General features: G+C 37.7%; 1 protein-coding gene across 2 annotated transcripts in view; it reads right to left on the minus strand.

Annotated features, from left to right (window-relative positions):
• The window catches only part of PIP4K2A (phosphatidylinositol-5-phosphate 4-kinase type 2 alpha), an 87,137-nt gene that overhangs the window by 18,248 nt on the left and 46,925 nt on the right, over window positions 1–21,964 (minus strand). For both annotated transcript variants that reach the window (XM_018075763.2, XM_018075765.2), the window contains exons 4-6: window positions 15,529–15,681; window positions 3,101–3,247; window positions 440–478 (exon numbers count right to left, since the gene is read on the minus strand). In XM_018075763.2, coding sequence (XP_017931252.1) covers window positions 440–478; window positions 3,101–3,247; window positions 15,529–15,681 — 339 coding nt within the window. The remainder of the gene's footprint in view (window positions 1–439; window positions 479–3,100; window positions 3,248–15,528; window positions 15,682–21,964) is intronic.

Genomic DNA, 21,964 nt, shown 5'->3' on the forward strand with positions numbered 1-21,964 from the left:
CAATTCAAAGTTTGGTTCATCTTTGCATTCACTTTAGCCATGGTGCCACGTCACAACATTCCGTTAACTGACATGGGATTTCCATAAATATCAATATTAAAAGAGCAAGAGAAAGAAGATGAAGAAGCAGGAGGGAAGAGAACAAAGTCCTGATGTTTTCCTACCACAGGGCAGGCCCTGAAGAAACTAAGAGAAGAGAAAAAAGGAAAAGGAGGAGGTAGAGGATTGGCTCACTTACCTCTGAAATTTCAACACCATTGCAAACCACTATTCAAAGGTCTGCAGAAAATAGAGGAAAGATAAAGGAGGGATAAGGTAGAACTCAAGAGGGAAGAATATAGCAGAAAAAAAGAAAAGGGGCAGAACAGCACTGGTTATGTTTGTTCTGAGACTAGCTAGCAGGTTAGATAATTGAAAAAGAAACAGAAATGCACCATACCTTTTCTTTGTCACTGGCTTCTCGAGCCACAGTAGAGCCCTGAAACAGAAAAAATGGATCTAAAAATGTGCATATGTCAGAAACTAATTTGAAAATGTTACGATAACAGGTCAAAAAGTGGATGAACTGTATCCTTCTGAACTTGAGAGCTGTTTTAAAGAAAGGTGATACAGTAGGTAGAATGCCCAGGACTTCTGAACTGCTGCAATCACTTGAAGAAGATATATCATGAGAGAAGAAAGATGGATTAAATCCTCAAATGCTCTACTTCTATTGTCCTCCTGATTCCTGGAGCTTCTTCCTCATCTCATCCTCATTTTGAGTCTATGATCCTGGAAGTTCAGTTTGCTCGGCAGACTTCCCATCTTTTTGTGCCAATTAAGCCATGTGGTTATGGAATAGCCTATTCTACATAACTGTTTCGACATATAAAATACACATTTCAAAAGGATGTCACACAATATAAACATAAAAAATATTTAAGAGATCATAAAGTACAAAAAAGAACAATGCACCTCACAGCAACATGGAGTAAAAAGAAGAGATGAGACCAACTGTGGATTCGCAAGATTTACTGTGGTTGCCAAAGACATTTTGGATTTGTTTTTTAATCTATTTTTTATCTTAAAACCAGTAGACAATATAGTGCTTCATGAATAAGCTGGAGATGAAAAAAAATGACCATATATATTTCCTTAAAAATTTCTTGAAGCAGGACCATACTTTTAAGTACCCAGCATTTGTTTACCACATAATAGCACTGCAAGAAATAGTAGCTACAAACATGACAACTGGATATTGAAAGCTGGGTAAATTAGCTCTACTGTTTGTTGGAAGGTGTGCATCGTGTAAAGAAGTGCTGGAGTGGAGTCTCACTATTTTAAAGAACGTGAGGATTCTCAACCACATCCATGTTTTTCTTTTTTTTAAGAAAGAAACTTAAAAAACATATGAAGGATGGAGAGAAAAGATATATGGGACAGTATCTCTTAGTTATATGTATGGCCCAGTTTTATATTGTTAATGATAATAAAGCCTGGCAAATGCCTGACATTTTAGTTAACTGATGAGACATCTTTTATATTGTATTCTGTGCTCCAACAGACTAGTAGGCCGGAAAAAAGATCAGCTGACAACTAAACTGAAGGGAAAAAAAAAAAAGATTCACAATAGTAAAAACTAGGGAGAATGCCAAATATCAAATTTGGCAAAAAAATGACACTGAAGTCATTTTAACAAAATGCCTCTGTGGGCAGGAAAATGCCTTTGAAATCCTATGCTGATCTGTGGTCTTTTTTAATTAATACCTACACAGGTAGAGAATTGTGCTATAAGTGACTTCTAAGCTGGTATCAAAAATACTAATGTATGAAAAAGGACTCTGAATCTACAACTGCAGATGCTGTAGCAAACAATATAAATAAAAAGTGATTTATAATAGACGCACTGTCACTATAAATCTGCTCAGTGAAGGAGTTTGTTTCAAAGAATAATATGATATTGATGTTAAATTTGAATTGTATGAGAAGTTAAAGCAATGCTTACAGCTTGATAAACTGAATAGAGCACAGAAGCATTCACAGAGGTAAACAACAGCAAGACCTTTTGACACCAGTGTTAAGAATGTACTGTATATAAGTACTGTTTAATTTTTAATATATTTGAACATTATGATGCTCTAGAACACATACAGTTCTCTCAAATAAAAAAAAAATAACTTTCTCTGGTAACAACCACTGCCAGTAATACTAAATATCAAAACGTAAATTGTTGACAATTCAGAAATCAGTTCTTATAAATCAAGTTCAGTCAACTACCTAATGAATTGCTAGGTAGAGACTTGACAGTAGGAAGGGACAGTGCAGTACATCACAGGACAATTCTCTTAATATAGAAAGATAAATGAACATTTTAAAACAAGCTTGCAGATGCACTTAGAGGTTCAGCACAAAGAAATTAAGTGTATTAGAAAGAAGTAGGTTTCTAAGGGGATACTTTAGAGAGGAAATTAAAATACAATCCCTTGGGTAGAAAGACAAACTACATTTTGGGCATTCATTGTAAGCCCTGTATATTAACTATTGGCAAAATTACAATGAGCAGAGAAAGCTTCTGGAAAAAAACCCAAAACAGATCTTATGATAAATGCAACAGATATTTTGTTTTTTTATAAGAACCTTCTCCTTTTCACTTGAATTATTTTTAACATATTGAATGAATTGTGAAGTTTTTCGTGATGTGCTTTGTCAGTAGCATTTATTGGTTTAAATGATGACATTTAGTTGTTTTATAAAACCCTCTGCAGAATCAACTGTGGCTAGCTTTCCATAATGTTGAAAAAAACCTATAAGAAGCAGAGTTATTATTACTAGTGTGAAGTGTTTTACCTTTAACCATTAGTAACATTCAACAAACATACCTGGTTAAATTGTTGCATTTAAAAATGCACAAAACAAATAAATTTGTACAATTTCTATAAAACCCTCATTCAGTTTTGCTAAACCTAGGTGTAGAATTAAACCACTTAATGCTGACTCTTACGCAACACAATTTTAATATAATTAAAATTCTGAGCAATATTCAAGCATCAGAATAACCTAACATTTATAGTAAAGATTTTCATCTAATTTATCAGTCGTTTCAACAGCAATTATTTCTCACCTTTAAATCATATTTTCTATAAACAGATAAACGATGGCTGAAGACATTTCTTGTAACAACCATATATACTTCAACTCCATCAACAGTAAGCCGGTACATGCCCAAAAACTGGGGAAGAAGTGTATTCCCATGACACTCCACAATAAACTGCAGAATAAAAAGAAAAAACAGAAATAAGGGTTGACACACATAAATATGTATTTATATCACTTTAGATATAAAATTCCTAGAAATAACATGTTTATTTGCTGAATATATATTTGTGTGGAGACAAACTTAAAAAAAAATCATGTCAAAACAAACCCCTTCATCCGGAGGTTATCCTGCTTTTAGGCCAGTGTTTAAAAATTAAAATCTTGAACTGCTTAACTTATAACTCTTGCCTTCTCACAGGAAGGGCAGACTACATTTGAGAGACCTTTCAACTGTTTTGGTCCAAAAAGCACACCTAAGCAGATAACATTTTGGTATTGATGTTGAATACCACACTGCTGTAATCTGTACTCCGTTGTCCCAGATTATATTTAATTTGTATGTTCCTCCATTCTCAGTATTCGTTTATTAAAATGAACATTTATGGTGTTGTCACAGCAAGGGGTATTATTTATCATCACCGACTTTCTGCTAGTTCCTGTGTGGTAGTAGCCTTTCAGGGTCAAAAGAGCTGAGCAGTAAAGTGCAAGTTCCCTGTATTTTTTTATTTATGAATCATTATATTTCCTTAAGGTCACCATATTCCACCACAAATGGGCTATTAACCTTAAAAAAATTTGCCACCTGCACCTGCAACCTGTCTTTTTTTTTCCAACCACTTGCCTTAAAACTAATTGTTCTGTTGGAAAGACCACTGGAGGAAGCAGAAAAAGCAGAGACACATTGAGGATGGGAAGTATTGAAGAATGAATTTTTATTCCCAGAATAAAAATGCCCATACTGTATTAATCCTAAAACCCTACTCAAACATATCAACTTTTTTTGTGGAATCAAGGAAAAGTTAAACCATAATGATGCAAACCAGAAAAGGACTCACCAGCTTTCCTCTTTCTGTTAATCCCAAATCTCAAACTGAGGAATATGGAGAAAATTTAAACGTTCAAGCTCCAAATAGGAAACATCAAATCTACCCAAAAGTCAGCTTTTAAAGCAGAACAGCTTCTAAATATTCATTGAATACTGAAGCTGCTCTTTCTTTTGTGCCAAAGTGACCTGGTTATTAGAAATACAGACTTTAGAAGAATTTAGAACAAGTTAACTGAATAAGCCATTTAAATTTTTTAACAAATGTAGGTAGTATTTGGTAACAAATGACATAACAAAGCGCTTGGAATCCTGGAGATTTTGCAATTTTGGGTTCCTCTGCTAACTTTAAAGAATTTCTCTTACTAACTTTCTATTGGATTCTGCACATATCACAGGCAGACTTTCCTTTTTAACTGGCAAAATAAAAACAGAAGGATTTAAGAGTTCTGAAAACAATCCTGTCCACCAAGAAACAAAGGGAATGAACAACAAAGACAGAAATTGTTGACTGTGAATTGAACCCAATTTTGACTGACAGCTCTTGACACGTGAGCCCTGCTGAATCTTGCTGGAATAGTTTGGGATGCTCCTTTCTGCCTGCCCCAGAGCTCTAGTGGAGGTTCAAGCCCTGATGCAGAGAACATGTAGTCATGATGCAGTTGTGACACTTCACCGTGAAGCGTTTTTAAGCTCAAACTGCCAAGGAATGGGTAAAACATGTGAAGGTCCTGCAGAGGCTCAGTGAATACAAATCAGAATCCTAGGAAGGAAATATGACTGTACACCCCAAAATGCAAATGAAAAGTTTGTCAGTAAAAGGCCACAAAGGCAATGGCAGTCGTGAGCAGTGCACAAAGAGAAAACTTCTGTTTAACAGATACAGAATTTTTAAGCTGGAGTTCTCAAATTGGAGGATTTTCAATCATAGGGCTATTACCAACATCACAAAGCAGTTATAACACATTACAGGATACACAGCTCATTTTGACCATTAGTCATTTCTCTTAGAGATCCAATCATAAAGTAAAATGAGAACTATTAATGCTGAGCTTACAGAAAATCTGTTTAAAGTACTAATATCTATTAGTCAAACTACAATGATTATTTTGTTATAAACACCAAGCACTTGGCATATATCCTAAGTGTAAATACTTTTCTAAAGCTTTATAGAAAGTGTAGAGGGTTGTTCCTATAAAATCATTTACTGAGAGACTTCTACTCTACGATGATTACATTCTGCAAGGATGATAAAAATTAATCTAGGTTCCAACAAGAGTTTAGTGTCACAGAATTTCAGGCTACTCAATTCTTTAATGGGTTCAGCCATTCCTAATTTTATGGCTTTTAACTACAGACTTTAAATACTTAAAATAAATAACTATTATTTAAATAACAATTTTCCAGATGGGGATCTGAGATTCAGAGTCTTTATCTGAAATCATACAGAGAGTTTGTGCCACGTGAAGGAATGCCAGCTAGGCACCTTGACTAATAACTCCCCGCCCTTCCTCTCAGCTGTGAGTGCCAGAGTCTTGACACTTAAACTCTCTTTTCAACCCTAGCTACTGCTATCTCTCCGATTTTAACCTTTCTAATCCTGAGTGTAAAACCTGTAAAATGGCAACATCATTAACATAACATAAGCTGCATACCCACCACAATACCATAAAACAAATTCTTCTGTTAGCAGTATACAACCCCCTCCCAAACTGTTCTGTACTATGTAACAAGGACAAAAAGGCCATTAATGAGAGTTGCTTAAGTCCTATTTGTAAGTTAGGGTTTGCCATTTGCTGATGCTGTTGTTTCATTTTAATACTGTGCAAATGAACCCTTCTGAAAGGGCAGTGTTACCAGCATGCAACACAGGACATGAGGAGCTCTTCTTTCCCTTCCCTTGATAAAAAGGGATGTGGCCACATTCTTGCAGGCTTCTAAGAGACCCTCTCAAAGCACACCACGTACCGCACAGTTGTTTCCCATTTGCTGCTGACTGTGGACACTTGTGCCATTGCAATCTAAAGAGAAGCCTCTAAAATTATTTCCATGTTTCCTTAGGACAGCATTTCTTATATTGATGGGGAGGCAAGGAAAGAGGGAGGAATGCCACTTGCTTTCAGCATCTACAAGATTGGTCTAGAACTTCCTACCTTTGAAACTATCAATCCCCCATATCTGCATCACAGAGGAGGCAAAACGTGTCATCTGTTTGGGTGGGAGTCCAGCAGGACTTGCACTGGTGACTGTGGTTGGCAGATTTTCAATTTGTCCATCTTGATATAAAGGAAGTAGCAATTTAGTCACCTCAAGGTGCTTTTTAGGAATGATTTCCTGAAGTTTCCCACTCACAGCTGGAAAAAAAGTGAGCCTAGAAAATAAGCCGGTACATTCTTAACAGGACTGCTAAATTTCAGTGAAAGAAAAGACCTTCACTCCTGTATGTTAACTTTTTCTAAGAAGAACATTAAAACAATTCTACCAGCAGATTTCCTAAATAAAACTGTACTACTTAGCTAATACATTTACAAGTCCTTATATGCAGTAACAAAATCCATCCTTTCTAAAACTAGTGTTGTAATAAACACCCTATCATTTCATTGTTATTTCAGACAATTTTAACTTTTGTGCACAGCATAAGGACACTAAGTATTACCATTAACAAGGTAAAGTAACATCAGCATATCAACATTTTATCAGCTATGCAGTACAGGTTTCAAATAAGTAATTTTCTGAGCTCTCTGGAAACTCATGCTTAAAGCTGAGTTTAGCTCATTAGCTTCCTGCTTCACCATGGCAATGCTAGTAAGGTATCAGGATGACTAAAAGATAGCACAATATTCACCAGCAGAGAAGTTACAGTACTTTTGGGCTCTTTTTGGAAAAACACAGGGTAAACTTTCTGTTTCTGCTATTTCTCCTCCATCACTTGGAGACAGTCTGTGGAATGACTTGACATCAGTGAAAACTAAATCCTGAATTATATCTATCTTGGTTCTATGTGAAAACTCAACATTCCTATCTCTCACAGCTAGTCCTGTTTTGCAAACATTAATTTAGAAATACATACCATGCTCATTCTCTGTTATCCCTTTATATATTATTTTCACAGTTTTCTACAGCACACAACAGAAAGTTAAAGATTTTCAAGTCATATAAAGCTGTTTTCTTCTAGTAAGCCATGTAAGAAAGTAATTTCATTTAAAGAACTATGCAATAAGCATACAGGTTTTCATATACAAGCCCTGTGATTCACACAGGGCCTTACACTTCATGTTGTTTCAGACTTGGGCCAATGTGACTTTTACTTCTAGGTGCAGTATAATCTCAGTATTTCCACCACATGTGATTATCTAGGCTACAGATTTGCTACCAGGAACATTATTCCTGGTATTGCTACAATCAAGTCACTGTGCGGACTGACCTCTTCTGAAAAGTGCTGTGCACAGCAGCAATAGCTTATATACAGAAAATACAATAAATACACAGAAAACATCTGCTGGTGAAACCCAGGCCTCAACAGAGTCAGTGTGGCCAAGTTCATTCTGCCAGTTTGTGTAGTTAGATATTTATCTATGAAATTTCACATCTTCCAGTGAAGATTTTGATGTGTTTTTCGGTTACAGTTCCAGTCTGTGTGGTCCCTTTGTTTATCAGCCTTATGCAATTCCATTTAACCACCACACTAATGAGTTTCCAATTTTCAGAGTTACCTCTCCTATAGGAAGAGTTGGCCCATTGGATGCAGGTGAAATGTAGACTGTTTGGATGAGAATGCATATATTCTCATCTCTACTTTTTCTGCTTCTCCAATTTTTTACAGATCAAAACTGCTTTACAGGTCAGTTATCTTAGCACAGGGCATAGGCTGGGTTCTGTGCTGCCTCTTGATTCTCACAAGGAACTGGCTGAAAGGCTTTTTTCAACTACATTTCTTTGCAAGCCTCTGAGAAATCACCACCTCTTACTACATTAGGACATACAGAACGTCAGGGTCACCACTACATGGCATACATCCTTCTTCATGCCCAGTTTTGTTCAAACAGTATTACATTATACTGCCTTGCTTTGCCTTTGTACCTACCCTTTCCCTTCTTTTTGTGATACATACGGATGCGGGGGTTGGGAGGACGGGAGCTGCTGATAACCTGTGCAAGTAATGACACGGAGGGAGGATGACACAAATGTAAATGTAGCTCTGCTTTAGCAACCTACCAGCTTGGTGCCAGCACATCTCAGTGCAAATTCCTAGGCACCCAGTCCCCACTTTCTTTTCTGGGATATTCTCCAGCCTATGTTGTCACCAATTCTGTGACTAAATTGGTTTTAGCCTGCAGTAATGTTTTTCTGTCTATTTATGATTTTAATTTTTCTCCTACCTTCCACACAACATCCTTGTGCTATTCCTTGATTCCTGTATAGCCCTGAACCCTGTTCTTGGTGCAATTTCCCCCCTTTTCACCTTATTGTCTAAATTTTCTCCCCTTTCATTTGCTTTCCCGTTTCTTTCATATCTTTTTTCCTCCCCAGCAGCTAAGGTCATATATTTTTCTGCTTTTGTTTTCTCTTTTATGCCGTTAATTCCCCTTTTTTGCTCATTCTATTCTTTCCTTTCTTACCATCTCCATCACTCCACAGTTTGCTGCCTCCGGTAAATGTGCAGTCTCTCTCCTTTACCATTATTCACTATTTCTGCTGGTTGCCAGGGAGACAAACAGGCAGTGCAATATGTGTCAGTCCTGCATACAATTACCTGTGTAGGGAAGAGAACTGTGCAGTCAACAGGGACAACTGCCTGTAGAAAACCTAAAAGGTACCTGCACTCACAAGTAGCTTTATACTGGAAGGTTTCTATGCTTGTATTGGGTTTGTGTGGCCAAGTTTTGGTAGTGGGGGGGCTACAGGGGTGGCTTCTGTGAGAAGCTGCCAGAAGTTTCCCCCATGTCCAGTAGACCCAATGCCAGCCAGCTCCAGGATGGACCCGCCACTGGCCAAGGCCAAGCCAATCAGGAATGATAGTAACACCTCTGTGATAACATACTGAAGAAGGAAAAACAAAAAGTTGTTGGACAGATGAAAACTGCAGCCAGAGAAGAGCAGAATGAGAACATGTGAACAACTCTGCAGACACCAATGTCAGTGCAGAAGGAGGGGGAAGAGGTGCTCCAGGTACTGGAGCTGAGGTTCCCCTGCAGCCCCTGGTGCAGCCCATGGTGAGGCAACTGTGCCCCTTCAGCCCATGAAGCACCACAGGAGTGCAGAGACCCACACTGGAGCAGGTGGATGTTTGAAGGAGGATGTGACCCTGTGGGAGGCCCAAGATGGAACAGGGTCCTGGCAGGGTCCTGCAGCCCCATGGAGAGAGGAGCCCATGCTGGAGCAGGCTTTACTGGCAGGACTTGTGGCTCTGTGGGGACCCACGCTGGAGCAGCCTGTGCCTGAAGGACTGCACTCTGTAGAGGAGTGACCCATGTTGCAGCAGTTCATGGAGAACTGTTGCCTGTGGGATGGACTCACACTGGAGAAGTTTGTGGAGAACTGTCTCCCATGGGAGGGACCTCACGGGAGCAGAGGAAGGACTCCTCTCTCTGAGCAGCAGCAGAAATAACCTGTGCTGAACTGACCGTAACCCCCATTCCACATCTCCCTGAACCACTGTTGGGGAGGAGGTAGAACCTGGAAGGAGGGAGGGGTGGAGGGAAGGTGTTTTTAAGATTTTACTTCTCATTCTCCTGCTCTGATTCTGTTAATTTAATTAATATCCCCACTTCGAGCCTGTGACGGTAATCACTGAGTGATCTCTCCCAATCCTTATCTCGACTCATGAACCCTTAGTTGTATTTCCTCTCCTCTGTCCAGTTGCAGAGGGGAGTGAGAGAGTGGCTTTAGTGGGTATCTGGCATCCAGGTTCCCCCTTTGTTCCTCTTGTTCCTCTGCTTTGAGGTGGCTTCTCAATTTCTTTTCTTTTCTGGTTAGTTGGGTGTCAGCACTGAGGAATAATAAATTCCTTCTGAAGTCCAATTTAATGAAAAAAGAAAAAAAAGGTGTTGAAAAGGTGTTGGTTTATCTGAGACACTCAAATTGCTTTCATTTATTTTTAAAAATTTTTATCCTGCCCATCATCTGTTCTCAAAGAGCATAGGGATCCACTTTTATACCAATTTAAGATTTAAAACAAGTTTATAAGTCACTGGAAAGGGCAGCGTGTCTTGCTTCTGACATTTCAGATACCATAACAGCTGCCTTCATAATTTTACTCAACTGTCATTGATTTCTGCCCTTGAAAATCATATTTGTAGTTTAGAAAACATCTACATACATAGTAATATCTACAATAGTACATTCTGTATTTTATATAAATTAAATTTTTGCAAAGGACAATATACCCAAAAGAAACACATAAACACAGCTGGAATATATGCTGGAACAAAAAGTTTTCCTTTAGGAGGTATCAGGGTTATTACCCATTTTTAAACAGAGGGTGAAATCCGGGCAATGCACTTATCATAGATGACTTTGCTGAACTCTCCCTTAACAATGACAAAGGGAGCAGTAAGTTTAATTCCCTTTTTCTGATCCAGGCTCTTGGAGTCAGGAGCATAGGTTTAAAACAAAACTGCACTAGATTTGGAGGTATTTCCAAGGAATATTTGATTTTGCTCTCAAATACTATTTAAGTATTTAACATAAAATTGCTTGATTAACTTTCACAATTTTAAATGGTCCAATTACATCTGTGAGCCAAAGCAACAGCTTTTCTAATATATGAAAGTCTGACCCATTTGAGTATATCAATAGTTCTGCTGCATTTCATAAGTAAATGATGTTCAGCTGAGTAATACCTAAGAGCAGTAAGACTATTAACTGATAATACACCAATAATACATATATATATATATCTATATATATATCTTTGTATTTACCATAACACTTAAAAATCTAGCTGGTTCACACTCTAGGTCATTTTGTCTTTCAAATGCAGATAGGTTGACCCATGCATGATGGACTTTATAGTCTAGTCATAAAAAACTAGATGCTTTGTAACTTTAGACACAGAGAAAGGCATTATTTCCCCTGTTTGCCTGGTGTTTTGTTTTTGTTTTTTTCTTCTTTTAACTTTGGGAAAGAAAATAACAATATCTAGTGTTTCTACTCAGTACTAAAAGTGTCAGACTCATCTGATGAGTTGACAGAAAGTGTCAGTGTTTAGACTGAAGTGTTCACCATCTGTCTGAGGTTGTGGGCCTGACTGCCACTAAAAAACAAGGCATCACATCAGATAGGGTAAATGAAAGAATGCAACTCATAATTTTGCATTGCAAGTATAATTTACAATTGTCAGGACTATTATTTACAATTCAACAGTTTTAATTCAGAATTGATATACATACTTATATGATGATTCTATAGTAACTTCTGATATGCCTTCAAGCCCAGTGCACTTTTAGTTATTTACACATGTAGCCCTAGGCTTGGAATTTGGTCTTTGATCAGATTATCTTTGATGATTTAAGAATACCAACCTAGATTTAGAATTTTTAAACTTACAAGTGTTTACAGGCTATGAACTATTCCCTGCTCCTTCTGTAAACACCTGAGTATACAGACTGTGTAACTACAACCTCAGTTCCTCACAGCTCCAAAGAACAGACACGTAGTTGCACCTTCTGACAGATGGAGAGAGAAAGGACTAAAAGAACTGGATGGGTTTGTGAACTATACATCTCCATGATCTCCAGTTACTGATAAAATAACCTTTATTCTGACTTTCCAGTGCCAGTCTACATCTCTCTTTCTAATCCTTTGGGGACTTCACAAAAAATCACTGGTACTTGGAATTAGATTTTGGAGGTTCATGGGAAAAGCTGCCATGTTACATTTCTCTGCTGACCACACAAGTTCCAGATGCCTCATTGGTAGTTTTGCAGTTCAAAAAGGTGTAAGGAGAAGGACAGCCTTTTTGAAATGCCAGGGATGAAAACTATTTTGGTAAATGAAGGTCATATTCAGTCTCTCACACTTCTGACTTGTCCCAGTGTTCTCTGTTTCAAGATAGGTGTCCTCTGGTGTTTATTGTTAAGCAGTTCAAGCAGTCTTGGAAAACGCTTGATAAGGCTTGTTTGGTCCCTAAGCAAGGACAGAGGTACTTCCAAGGTCCAGAATTATTCTATCAATTTGGAGCTGTTAGCCTTAATAAGGAAACAGTTGAGTAAATATTATGGTTTAAACAAAACTCATTCAGAGTTTCAGCCTGGGGAAGGAACCTGGAATGAATTTGTAGAGATGAAAAAACAAAACCTGGAAGAGATGTTCTGTCATAAATGGTATGAATTTCACTCATATTCATGTCATAAGTAATGGAAGATAATTACTGCCTTCTTGGGCAGGTGAAAGAGGGTGCAAGATACTGAAAGTTTACAAAACACTGTTCCTAATGAGCAGATGATCTAACTTCAGTTCCTTTGGGGCTACTTGATCTCTAACGAGGGAGAAACAGTCTTCTAAAATTCACATGAATCACCTCCCTAGCCTTCAAGCACCTGAGAAAGGTTGTTCTTCCCAGGATGAGCCCTGTACTATGTAATCGGGTCTGAACATGTCTGCACACTCCCTTTCTTGGAAGGCTCAACCTTTTCAAATTCAGCTCTGTTCTCAGAGCAGACTGGCAGAGGGTATGATGCAAGGGTATGCCACTACAAGTCCCAAACTAGTCCCAATCACATCTGGGCTATGAAGCACAGCTGGGCCAGGAGTTCTCACATATCTGGTGAGTCCTGCTGGTAAACAGTGAACTGAAATTGGAGAAAAGCTAACAAGCACACTTGTCCCTAAAATTCCTGTATTTGGTAATTTAGTGTGTAATTATTAACAATTAAGAAAGATACTGGACAGTAAGGTATGTAATTCAGTAGAGAGAACTTGACATTTCCTCTACTGGCAGAAGAGAGTCTGCCAAAATGAATGTGAACTCAAGAGAACTTGTTTTATTGACAAAGACTTCTACAGGAGTACCAGTACATGGCATGTGAAATGTCTTGTACTACTGCAACTATGCCACCTTACAGAACCATAAAGTTACATCCATACAAGTGAATTAGACAGGTCTTGGATTGTCTTCTGGCCTCAGTTCTAGTTGGAATGGAACAACTCACACCTAAGTTATTAAGCTCTCCTCTAAAAAAGGATACTCATATTTCAACTCGTAATATTAACTCATCTAAATTAACACCTTTATCCTTGCCCAGAACTATTTAGGAGACAGCAAGCTGGCCCAAAGCAAAACCACAGCAGGAACCATTAATGAGCTCAAGTGCCAGTGGATGGCATTGTACTGTTTCTGACTAGAAAGGTAATCTAAGGTTAGTCTGTGTGGGATGACTTGGTCAAGGAAATTATTAATACCTTTCCACCAGGGCATTGGGTTCTCTAGACTTTGAGAAGCAGGAGAAGACAAGCTTCATTTGTCTGAAAAACATCTAGAGAAATGGTAGGACAAACTGCTGTACATACTGATCCCAAGCTTTCACCTTTCAGCAGCAAAGCAGAGGACGTTGTATCAGCCATCATCAGAGCTAGTGGGATTTAATTTATATTTTATTCAGTACATTGCTAAAGATACTGAAATTAGTTAATTTCATTGAAAAGTCCAATTATTAAACTGTCTCTGTACTTGAGTGCTTCTGCATTTACAGTTTTGTAAAGTGCTTTCAAGTTCTGAGACAAAAAGAAATAAAAATTGTATGTTTATGAATCTTTTAGAGGCACCAATGAGAGTTTTTTTATATTAATGTTTTTCCAGAATAAAGTGAAATTAGATGCCTGGTAGAGATAACTTTCAGATCATTATTCCTTGTAACCTAGCCTATTATGAACCCTGACGTTGGAAAGCATTAATGAAAAAAGATTCCAAATTATTAAGTTCATTCATCTTAGCACTGTCTTCATTCACACTCTTGAAAGAAGATTACTGTTTTGAAAAGCAAAATGACTTTTCAGCTGGATTAAGTCTCAAGATCTGGATCATTATTACTAGCTTTTAATGCCAAATATGAAACAGACTACAACTTTAATTCTGCTGCCTGCCTCACAGATCAAACCCTTTCAGAGTAAAGCTAAAATTGTAATTGAAAAGTCATAAAAAATAACCCCCAAATTACAATTAGGTAATGGTTTAAAATTTCTCTTTGGCAAAACTGTGATTAACAGATTTCTTAGAAGTATTTCTGATAGTGATATTTATTCACATTAAAACAAACACATGGTGGTCCTACATGTTATTTAAACAGAAGGACAACAAGTAGAGAGAGAAAAAGAGCTCATATCTAACTTCCTGAAGGTTTCCCAAGCTACTCTGGGCCTGGAGGGCATTCAGAGATCTCCCTTTGAGACCCACAAAGATGGCTGGCAATACCTTCAATCCCAAGCACCCTGAAAGAATGCTTGTCTCCCTTGCACCTCAGAATTAAAACCGGTTTTACAAAAGTAGCAGTATTAAAAGAACTGCAACAAACAAGAGCATTATAAAACAAAAAATAAACCACCTAATCAACAACAAAAAAGCCAACCCCTAATGTCCTGAAGTCTTTACCTGAAATCCCAGTTTACAGAAGAGAAAAGGAATATGGAAAGAAGGACAAACCCACCCTCCTATTGGGTAGCATATTTTAGGCAATTTTTAGAGGCTTTTCTGACTTCTGCAGCTTTAGAACTTATTCAAACAGATCTGGGGCTAAGAAAACTAGCACTGATTATATTAAGGGTTCTCATATTTCCCAAGTTCTGCTCCCCCCTATGCCATCCACACAAATTATACACTGGCACACTATGGCAGCTATCAAGGTTGATTTGAGGGATCTCCACTGTTCACTTTTGACTTTACTGTTGTGTATGAAAATCCACATTGTGAAAACCAATTTTTTTATTAGTAGGAATTTTACATTAATGATATTCAATTTTTCATTTCTCATACAACTTTAATTCTTTGAAATCTGTTGTTAAGTGACACACAGAACATTCAGTGATCAGATCAGAAAGAGTCCACCTGCACCATTCATACACACGTACACAGACATCTCTCTCCAAGCAAGTCCAGAATTAAGTAGCTTCAAGCCTGGAATTCCACTAGCCAAAAGAAAGACCACCTTCCTAGTAAGGCAAAGGAGCTTATGGCCTCCAAGTTAGTATCTCTGCATCGTGTAGACATAGCTTTGTACATAAAGCTAGCACAGATATTTAGAGAATTGCAGCCTTGTGAATTGCAGATGTACAATAAATTGCTGATGCAAAAGGGAAAAAGTCTGAAGTGACTCTTTTCCCATAATTATTCATTTAAAACTTTTAAGACTATAAAAAAGATTAGCATTATAATATATAAGAAGAGATCCCCCATGCTGATAGAGTTCATGTATTACCTGATGGTATTTCTTCAGTATGTTGTGCATTTCTGCTACATCTTCACTTGTTATAGTTTTGATGATATATCTTTTGTCGTAAGATGTATGAAAGCGGGCACCACTGCGTGCTTGGGAATCATTGGCAAGGGGTGAACTTCTTGTCAATGAATTCTGTCAATTATTTAAAAAAAAAAAAAGCATCAAGTCAGGCAAAAGTATGTAACTTTTAATTAGAACAAATATAAACAATTTACATTTATATTAAAATCTTTTCCAATACATCTGCACCAAACTGAATTCTGCAAAACACTTATTCACAGACTACATTATTTTGAGGAAACACTTCAAAAGTATTCCAAGAACAAAAGCATGTCTGGGGGGAAGGTATTGTCCACCAGTGGTTCAAAACTCACCCTCAACATTCGATGAGAATTTATTGCACTTTGTTATGTATACAATATCAGCTTTTGGGAAGAAAGCATACAGTAATTAAAAATCCAAAAAGAAAACTGTGTTACACCATAATAATTATAAATAGAGGAGTCATCCATAGTTACAGGATCACTTTAAAACTAGGAGGATGTGCTCTTGAGACAGTGTCATCTGGTACATAAACAATATCACAGGTAAATTTCTGAGTTCTAGTACCAAAGCTATTCCAATGATTTCATATCCAGAGTTAAGCAAATAATAATACTGTGCAGTACCTCCTTTTGTAAAATAGAGCTACCTCCACACAGTCTCAAGAAGGGAAGATTAGTTAATGACTGTATAGCAGTTAGAAGAAAAACTGCTAGAGGTTAGGGACCATTTTTAGACTGAATTTTGAGATTACCTGTGCTTCAACAGTAGCAAGAGAAGCCCTCTGCTTTTTTTCAGAGAATAAGAAGTATTTAGAGTAGATTTTTTTATATTTATAAAAACAACAAAACTAAACAAAGTATAACAACTTGCTTTTGGCTGGAAACATCTTTCTTTACCAGTAGAAACTTATGCCAATTGTCATATACTTGAATTACACAATTTTTTTTTGTTTTAATAAGTAGTAACAGCAGCAACATAGCCATGAGAAAACAAGGATGTTCTTACACCCCTTGTGTACTTCCATAAATATGGACATACACTGAAAAGGTTAAACAAGTTAATTACAGACTGCTGGAACACTTCTATGTTTATGAAACAAACTTACAGTAACCATCTGGTATATCCCTACTGGTAGCAGAATACCCCAGCTCCTGCTCTTGTCCCTCATTGTACCACACGGCACAAATAGCTCTTGGTAAATTGAAATACACCTCCTCCCTTTTCACAGTCACACAGCACAATGTTCTCCCTGCTAGGTGAAAAGCCTTTTTATTTTCACAAGAAGTTTTAATGAAATTTTATATATAAATGTAAACATTGCAGGTTCCTGAACAGCAAAGGTTCAGCTCCAAAAGCTATTGAATGAGATGTTTGTGTGGTTTAATAAGGCACCCTGAACTAAGTCACAAAACAGATTTACACTGGAAGAATGATGATGCTTTCAGGTAGTAATTACCAATTACTACATCTACAATCAGGTATCAATCCCACAAAACTTTCTTTTTGTAGGACCTATGTCTTATTTGGAAGTTTTAACCATTGTTAAACCTGTTCACAAGCTCTGTGGACTTCAGCAGGAGCTGGACATACAGATTCAACCCCTGTGACAGAAGGTCAGTAATTATTATAAATTAGTAACCTCGATCAAGAGATGAGGGCACCTACAGTCCCAACTTAAGATGGCATTTGAACACATACAATTATGTCTCCATATTTTGGAGATCCATTGACTTTGACTGGCCTTCAGCACAGCTAAATTTATCCCAATTGTGGAGTGCTTTCCAAAATCAATTTTATACGAAATAAAACCATTTTCCCACCAGGTTACTTAGTTTAAGTGAAATACTCAGGAGTAGCAGGAATAACACTAAATCACCTAAAAGCACACAGTTCTACAAGGGCTTATTAGAATGAAAACCTTAATTACACGTAAGAGAAATAAATCATCTTCATCTATAGTTCTAGGCTTGTATAATGAACTAGAATAATTACTAATGTCTATGATAAAAAGTGACACCTTTCTCCATTATCCTCTCTATTCACTAGCAAGAGAAAGGGCATGGGTGCTTTATAAATCAACAATTTTTTCTAGACTAACCAGAACAGAGCTTTAGGGACAACCATTGCAGACATTGCAGTTCCTTCTCTGCACTGGCTTTTGGACAGACAATTTAAACAGATTGAGTCCTGATATGCCATCACTTCACACAGTATTGAAGATAGTAGAGAAGAGAATTTAAGTATCATGGCAGTTTTCCTTGGCTGTTTTCAGATTTTTTATATTCAAATTTATTTCCCACCACTCCACCACTGAAGTCTATTTAAGGGAACAAGTATCATAAAAATAATTACATTTTCTTAATGCTATACTTGATACCAGTACTCCATTAATTTTCAAATTGAATCATAAATAGAGTTGTTGTTAGAAGCCATACTCTGTAGAAACTCTTTCTGTTCTACACTCAGACCTTGGTTTTGTTTCCAGGCCTGTATTTAGTAGTTCAAGATGAAGAACTGATAACAAAAGTTCAAAACCAAAAAAAAAAGTGCAAATTCAGTTGCCTTCATCACAAATCAAAAATATGATGTAACATAATAATTATTTTTAATTATGAAAAAAGCAAACACATGGGTAACCATTAATGTATGTGGTGAATTAAACTACTGCTAAGTTATTAGGCTATAATTCAGTTAGTAATAATAAAGGCTACTGAGTAATTACTTGTTACTGTTCCCAGCAGAAAAGGGTGCATTATTCTGAGGTTAACTATTGCAATAAAGCAGTAACCGCAGTTTTCTGAATGTATTTTTTTCCACAGAACCCTAGTATTCAAACTGTAACCCATATGGTATAAACCTTGAAAGCAATTAACCTGGCAGGAGACCTAAGCTGTTTTCCTATAAAAAGCTGCAAAAGAGTGTGCTTGCTAGTCTGCCACCGAACCTCTGAAGGAGGATGAAAAGAAGGAAAATGTGAAATAGGACTTGAACCCAAAATTTCAAATACTCTTGAGGTTTATTTTAATATCCTTCATCAAGAGATTTTCAGATATGAGTGGAATTCAGACCTGGGAGCACCTGGTATAAAGGAGGACCCAGTCAACTGGAGGTTAAGGAACATGATGCCCATCCACAAGAAGGGCTGAAAGGAAGATCCAGGGAACCACAAGCCTGTCAGCCTGACCTTGGTGCCAGGGAAGGTTATGGAGCAGATCATCTCAAGTGTCACCACACAGCACGTGCAGGACAACCAGGGGATCAGGCCCAGCCAGCTTGGGTTTGTAAAAGGCAGGTCCTGCTTGACCAACCTGATCTCCTTCTGTGACAGAGTGACCTGCTTGATGTATAAAGGATAGGCTGTGGATGTGTCTACCTGGACTTTAGTAAAGCCTTTCACATTGTTTCCCACAGCAGCTTCTGGAGAAACATGGCTTGGTCAGGTGTGTTCTGTTCAATGGGTAGAAAACTCTCCACATGTCTGGGCCCAGAGAGTGTTGGTGAATGGAGTTACATTCAGCTGGCACCTAGTCACCAGGGGTGTTCCCCAGGGATCAGTGCTGGGGCCAGCACTTTTTAATATCTTTATCAATGACAGGGATGAGGGGATCAAGGGCACTCTCAGTCAGTGTGCAGACACACCAAGACCAATGGGAAGGCTCTGCAGAGGGATCTGGACAGGTTGGATCAATGGGAAGAGGCCAGCAGTAGGAGGTTCAACAAGGCCAAGTGCCCTGTCCTGTATGGCTACAGGCTGGGAGAAGAGTGGCTGGAAAGCTGCCCAGCAGAAAAGCACCCGGGGGTGCTGGTCAACAGCAGCTGAACACGAGCCAGCAGTGCCCAGGGGCCAAGAAGGCCAGTGGCATCCTGGTCTGTATCAGCAATAGTGTGGCCAGCAGGACCAGGACACTGATTGTCCCTCTGTACTCGGCACTGCTGAGGCTGCACCTCCAATCCTGTGTTGAGTTTTGGGCCCCTCCCTACAAGAAGGACACTGAGGTGCTGGAGCGTGTCCTGAGAAGGGCAACAAAGCTGGTGAAGGGTCTGGAGCACAGATCTGATGAGGAGCAGCTGAGGGAGCTGGAGGTGTTCAGCCTGGAGAAAAGGAGGCTGAGGGGAGACCTTATTGCTCTCTACAACTACATGAAAAAAGGTTGTAGTGAAGTGGAGGTCAGTGTCTACTTCTAAGTAACAAGTGAGAGGATAAGAGGAAATGGCTTCAGGTTGCACCAGGGGAGGTTTAGATTAAGTATTAGGAAATATTTCTTCCCCAAAAGGGTTGTGGAGCATTAGAACAGGCTGCCCAGGGAAGTGGTTCAGTCACCATCCCTGCGGGTATTTAAAAAACACGTAGGCAGCTGTTACACTATGAGAGTGAATGAACTACTAGTATGTTTATCACGGTTCTTTCATTACAATTCAGGCTAGACAGGAAAAAAATACAAAAACTAGTCAGATTCAAATAGAAATTAATAAAGTAATATTTTAAATCATCTAGAAAAAAACTAGAAAAGTCACTGACTTTTTACAGATTCTTGTCGTTTCCAGCAGTAGCTTTTTTCCTAATGGAAATTAATTCTGCCTGATTGCTAACTATAATGACAAGTTAATTTGCAAATACAGCTATCATACCAAAGATGTTGCCAACAAGAGAATATAATACATCTGTAGATAATTATTTAGCTGCACTTTACTTTTTCTTAATGCTTTAATGGGTTATAAATGGTGATGCATTTATTTTTTAGTAGATGGCTATTTTATTATTAGTTATCTATATCAAGATTAATTAAGAAAGCACACAGCTATCATTTTACCACATGCATATTAATTTGTTAGAATAAACCAACCAACTTCATGCTAAGCAGCATCTTTCCATAGAAGCACAGATAACCCGAGTGCCCTCTCTACAATATTCTGACTCTAGTAATAAATTAAGATCAGATGTTTAAACATTAAACACGTTTAAATAAAAACCAGTCTCTTATTAAACAACCTCTTTGACACTATTTTTACTAAATCTCCACTCTTGTGATAACTCTCTCAATATAATGCACTTTTAAGATACAAAATGTAGTTACTTTGAACTTTGAAAGCATGTGGAACATGGAAGACATTTAATATTACTATCTTCTGTGTTTTCTTTTGAGACTTGCCTATGTTTGTTAAATTAGTATGGTTTAAAAAGCAGAAAAGAAAAATCTAATTGCATCATATTGTGCAGATTACTGGTAATTGCCAGTTTCTTGTGCTGATAAATGCATGGTTGAGTTTTGTACGTGGACAGTTTTATTTGTAATGCTTAACTGTCACTTCTGTGAATAGAGAAAAGTTAAAATTCCTTCTAAAGTAAAGCTTCCAGGTACCATGCAAAATATCCTACCTCTCAACTATACTAGTTAGATTTGTTTACAGATAGAAATCAGTCTTCAGTATAATACATCTGCTGTTGCCTGGCGATGACAACAATGACTCTTTAAGTAGAGGAATGACAAGAATTGGCCTGCACTGGTAAATCATCATTAACAAGTAAGATCAAGAAACAGCTTCACTGAAACGATCAAACTGGAAGATTTTACAGGCTTCAAAGAGGTAACAATATAGCTATTTAAAACCACTAATATCCTTCCATTTTGATGTAGGGGAAGCTAACTTACCTGTTAGACTGTTCAGAGAAAATCAAAGCATTTTGCATCTTGTGGAGCCAGGTTAGTAAGTTAATAGTACATATATTAGAATTAAAGAGATTCTTCACTGGAAAATGTTTATCTTGTAAGTTAAGACACAAAATGGCCACTTTGAAGCACAGCCACCTATAACTATTAAGAAATACCAGACAAAAATATCAGTAACACCACATGTAACATCCAATTTCACTTTTAAGTTAGACTTTAGATATATCTAGATAAGTAAAAAAGGTTTAACTTATTCTGGGGTTATCTAGCTCAAGTTTTTAAGTTGATCAACTTTATCTTAATGCTGACAATACTAAGTTATGCAGTTTGATGGGTAGTAGTTCTGGTGTTACTACAAGACAGACTAAAAAACTGCATTTATTTGAATTGTACTGCCCTGTTGTTCAGAGTGCTATTGGACACACTGTGTAACCTTTCTCCTACTGTTGAATGCAGTTTTGTGAGGCAATACATGGTAAAACACTCTTGTGATACAGACAACTTTTGCCAGAACACACAGATAAATTTCAGTGATGATCTGTACAAAAAGTAAGATCAGTTATACTGTAAACATCCATGCACAAATTCCTTGGAAGCAAAGCTGATTGAACCTGCCTAAACAGAGCAGTGTAGGGCTTTTCTTCTGCGTCCTTGTGTCCAGCACTCAGCTAAAGGAGACTCAATGCCATCCATCCCCAGTA

The sequence above is a fragment of the Manacus vitellinus genome, unplaced genomic scaffold, assembly GCF_001715985.3.
Source record: "Manacus vitellinus isolate BGI_N305 unplaced genomic scaffold, ASM171598v3 scaffold_3_pilon, whole genome shotgun sequence".
Lineage (NCBI taxonomy): Eukaryota > Metazoa > Chordata > Aves > Passeriformes > Pipridae > Manacus > Manacus vitellinus.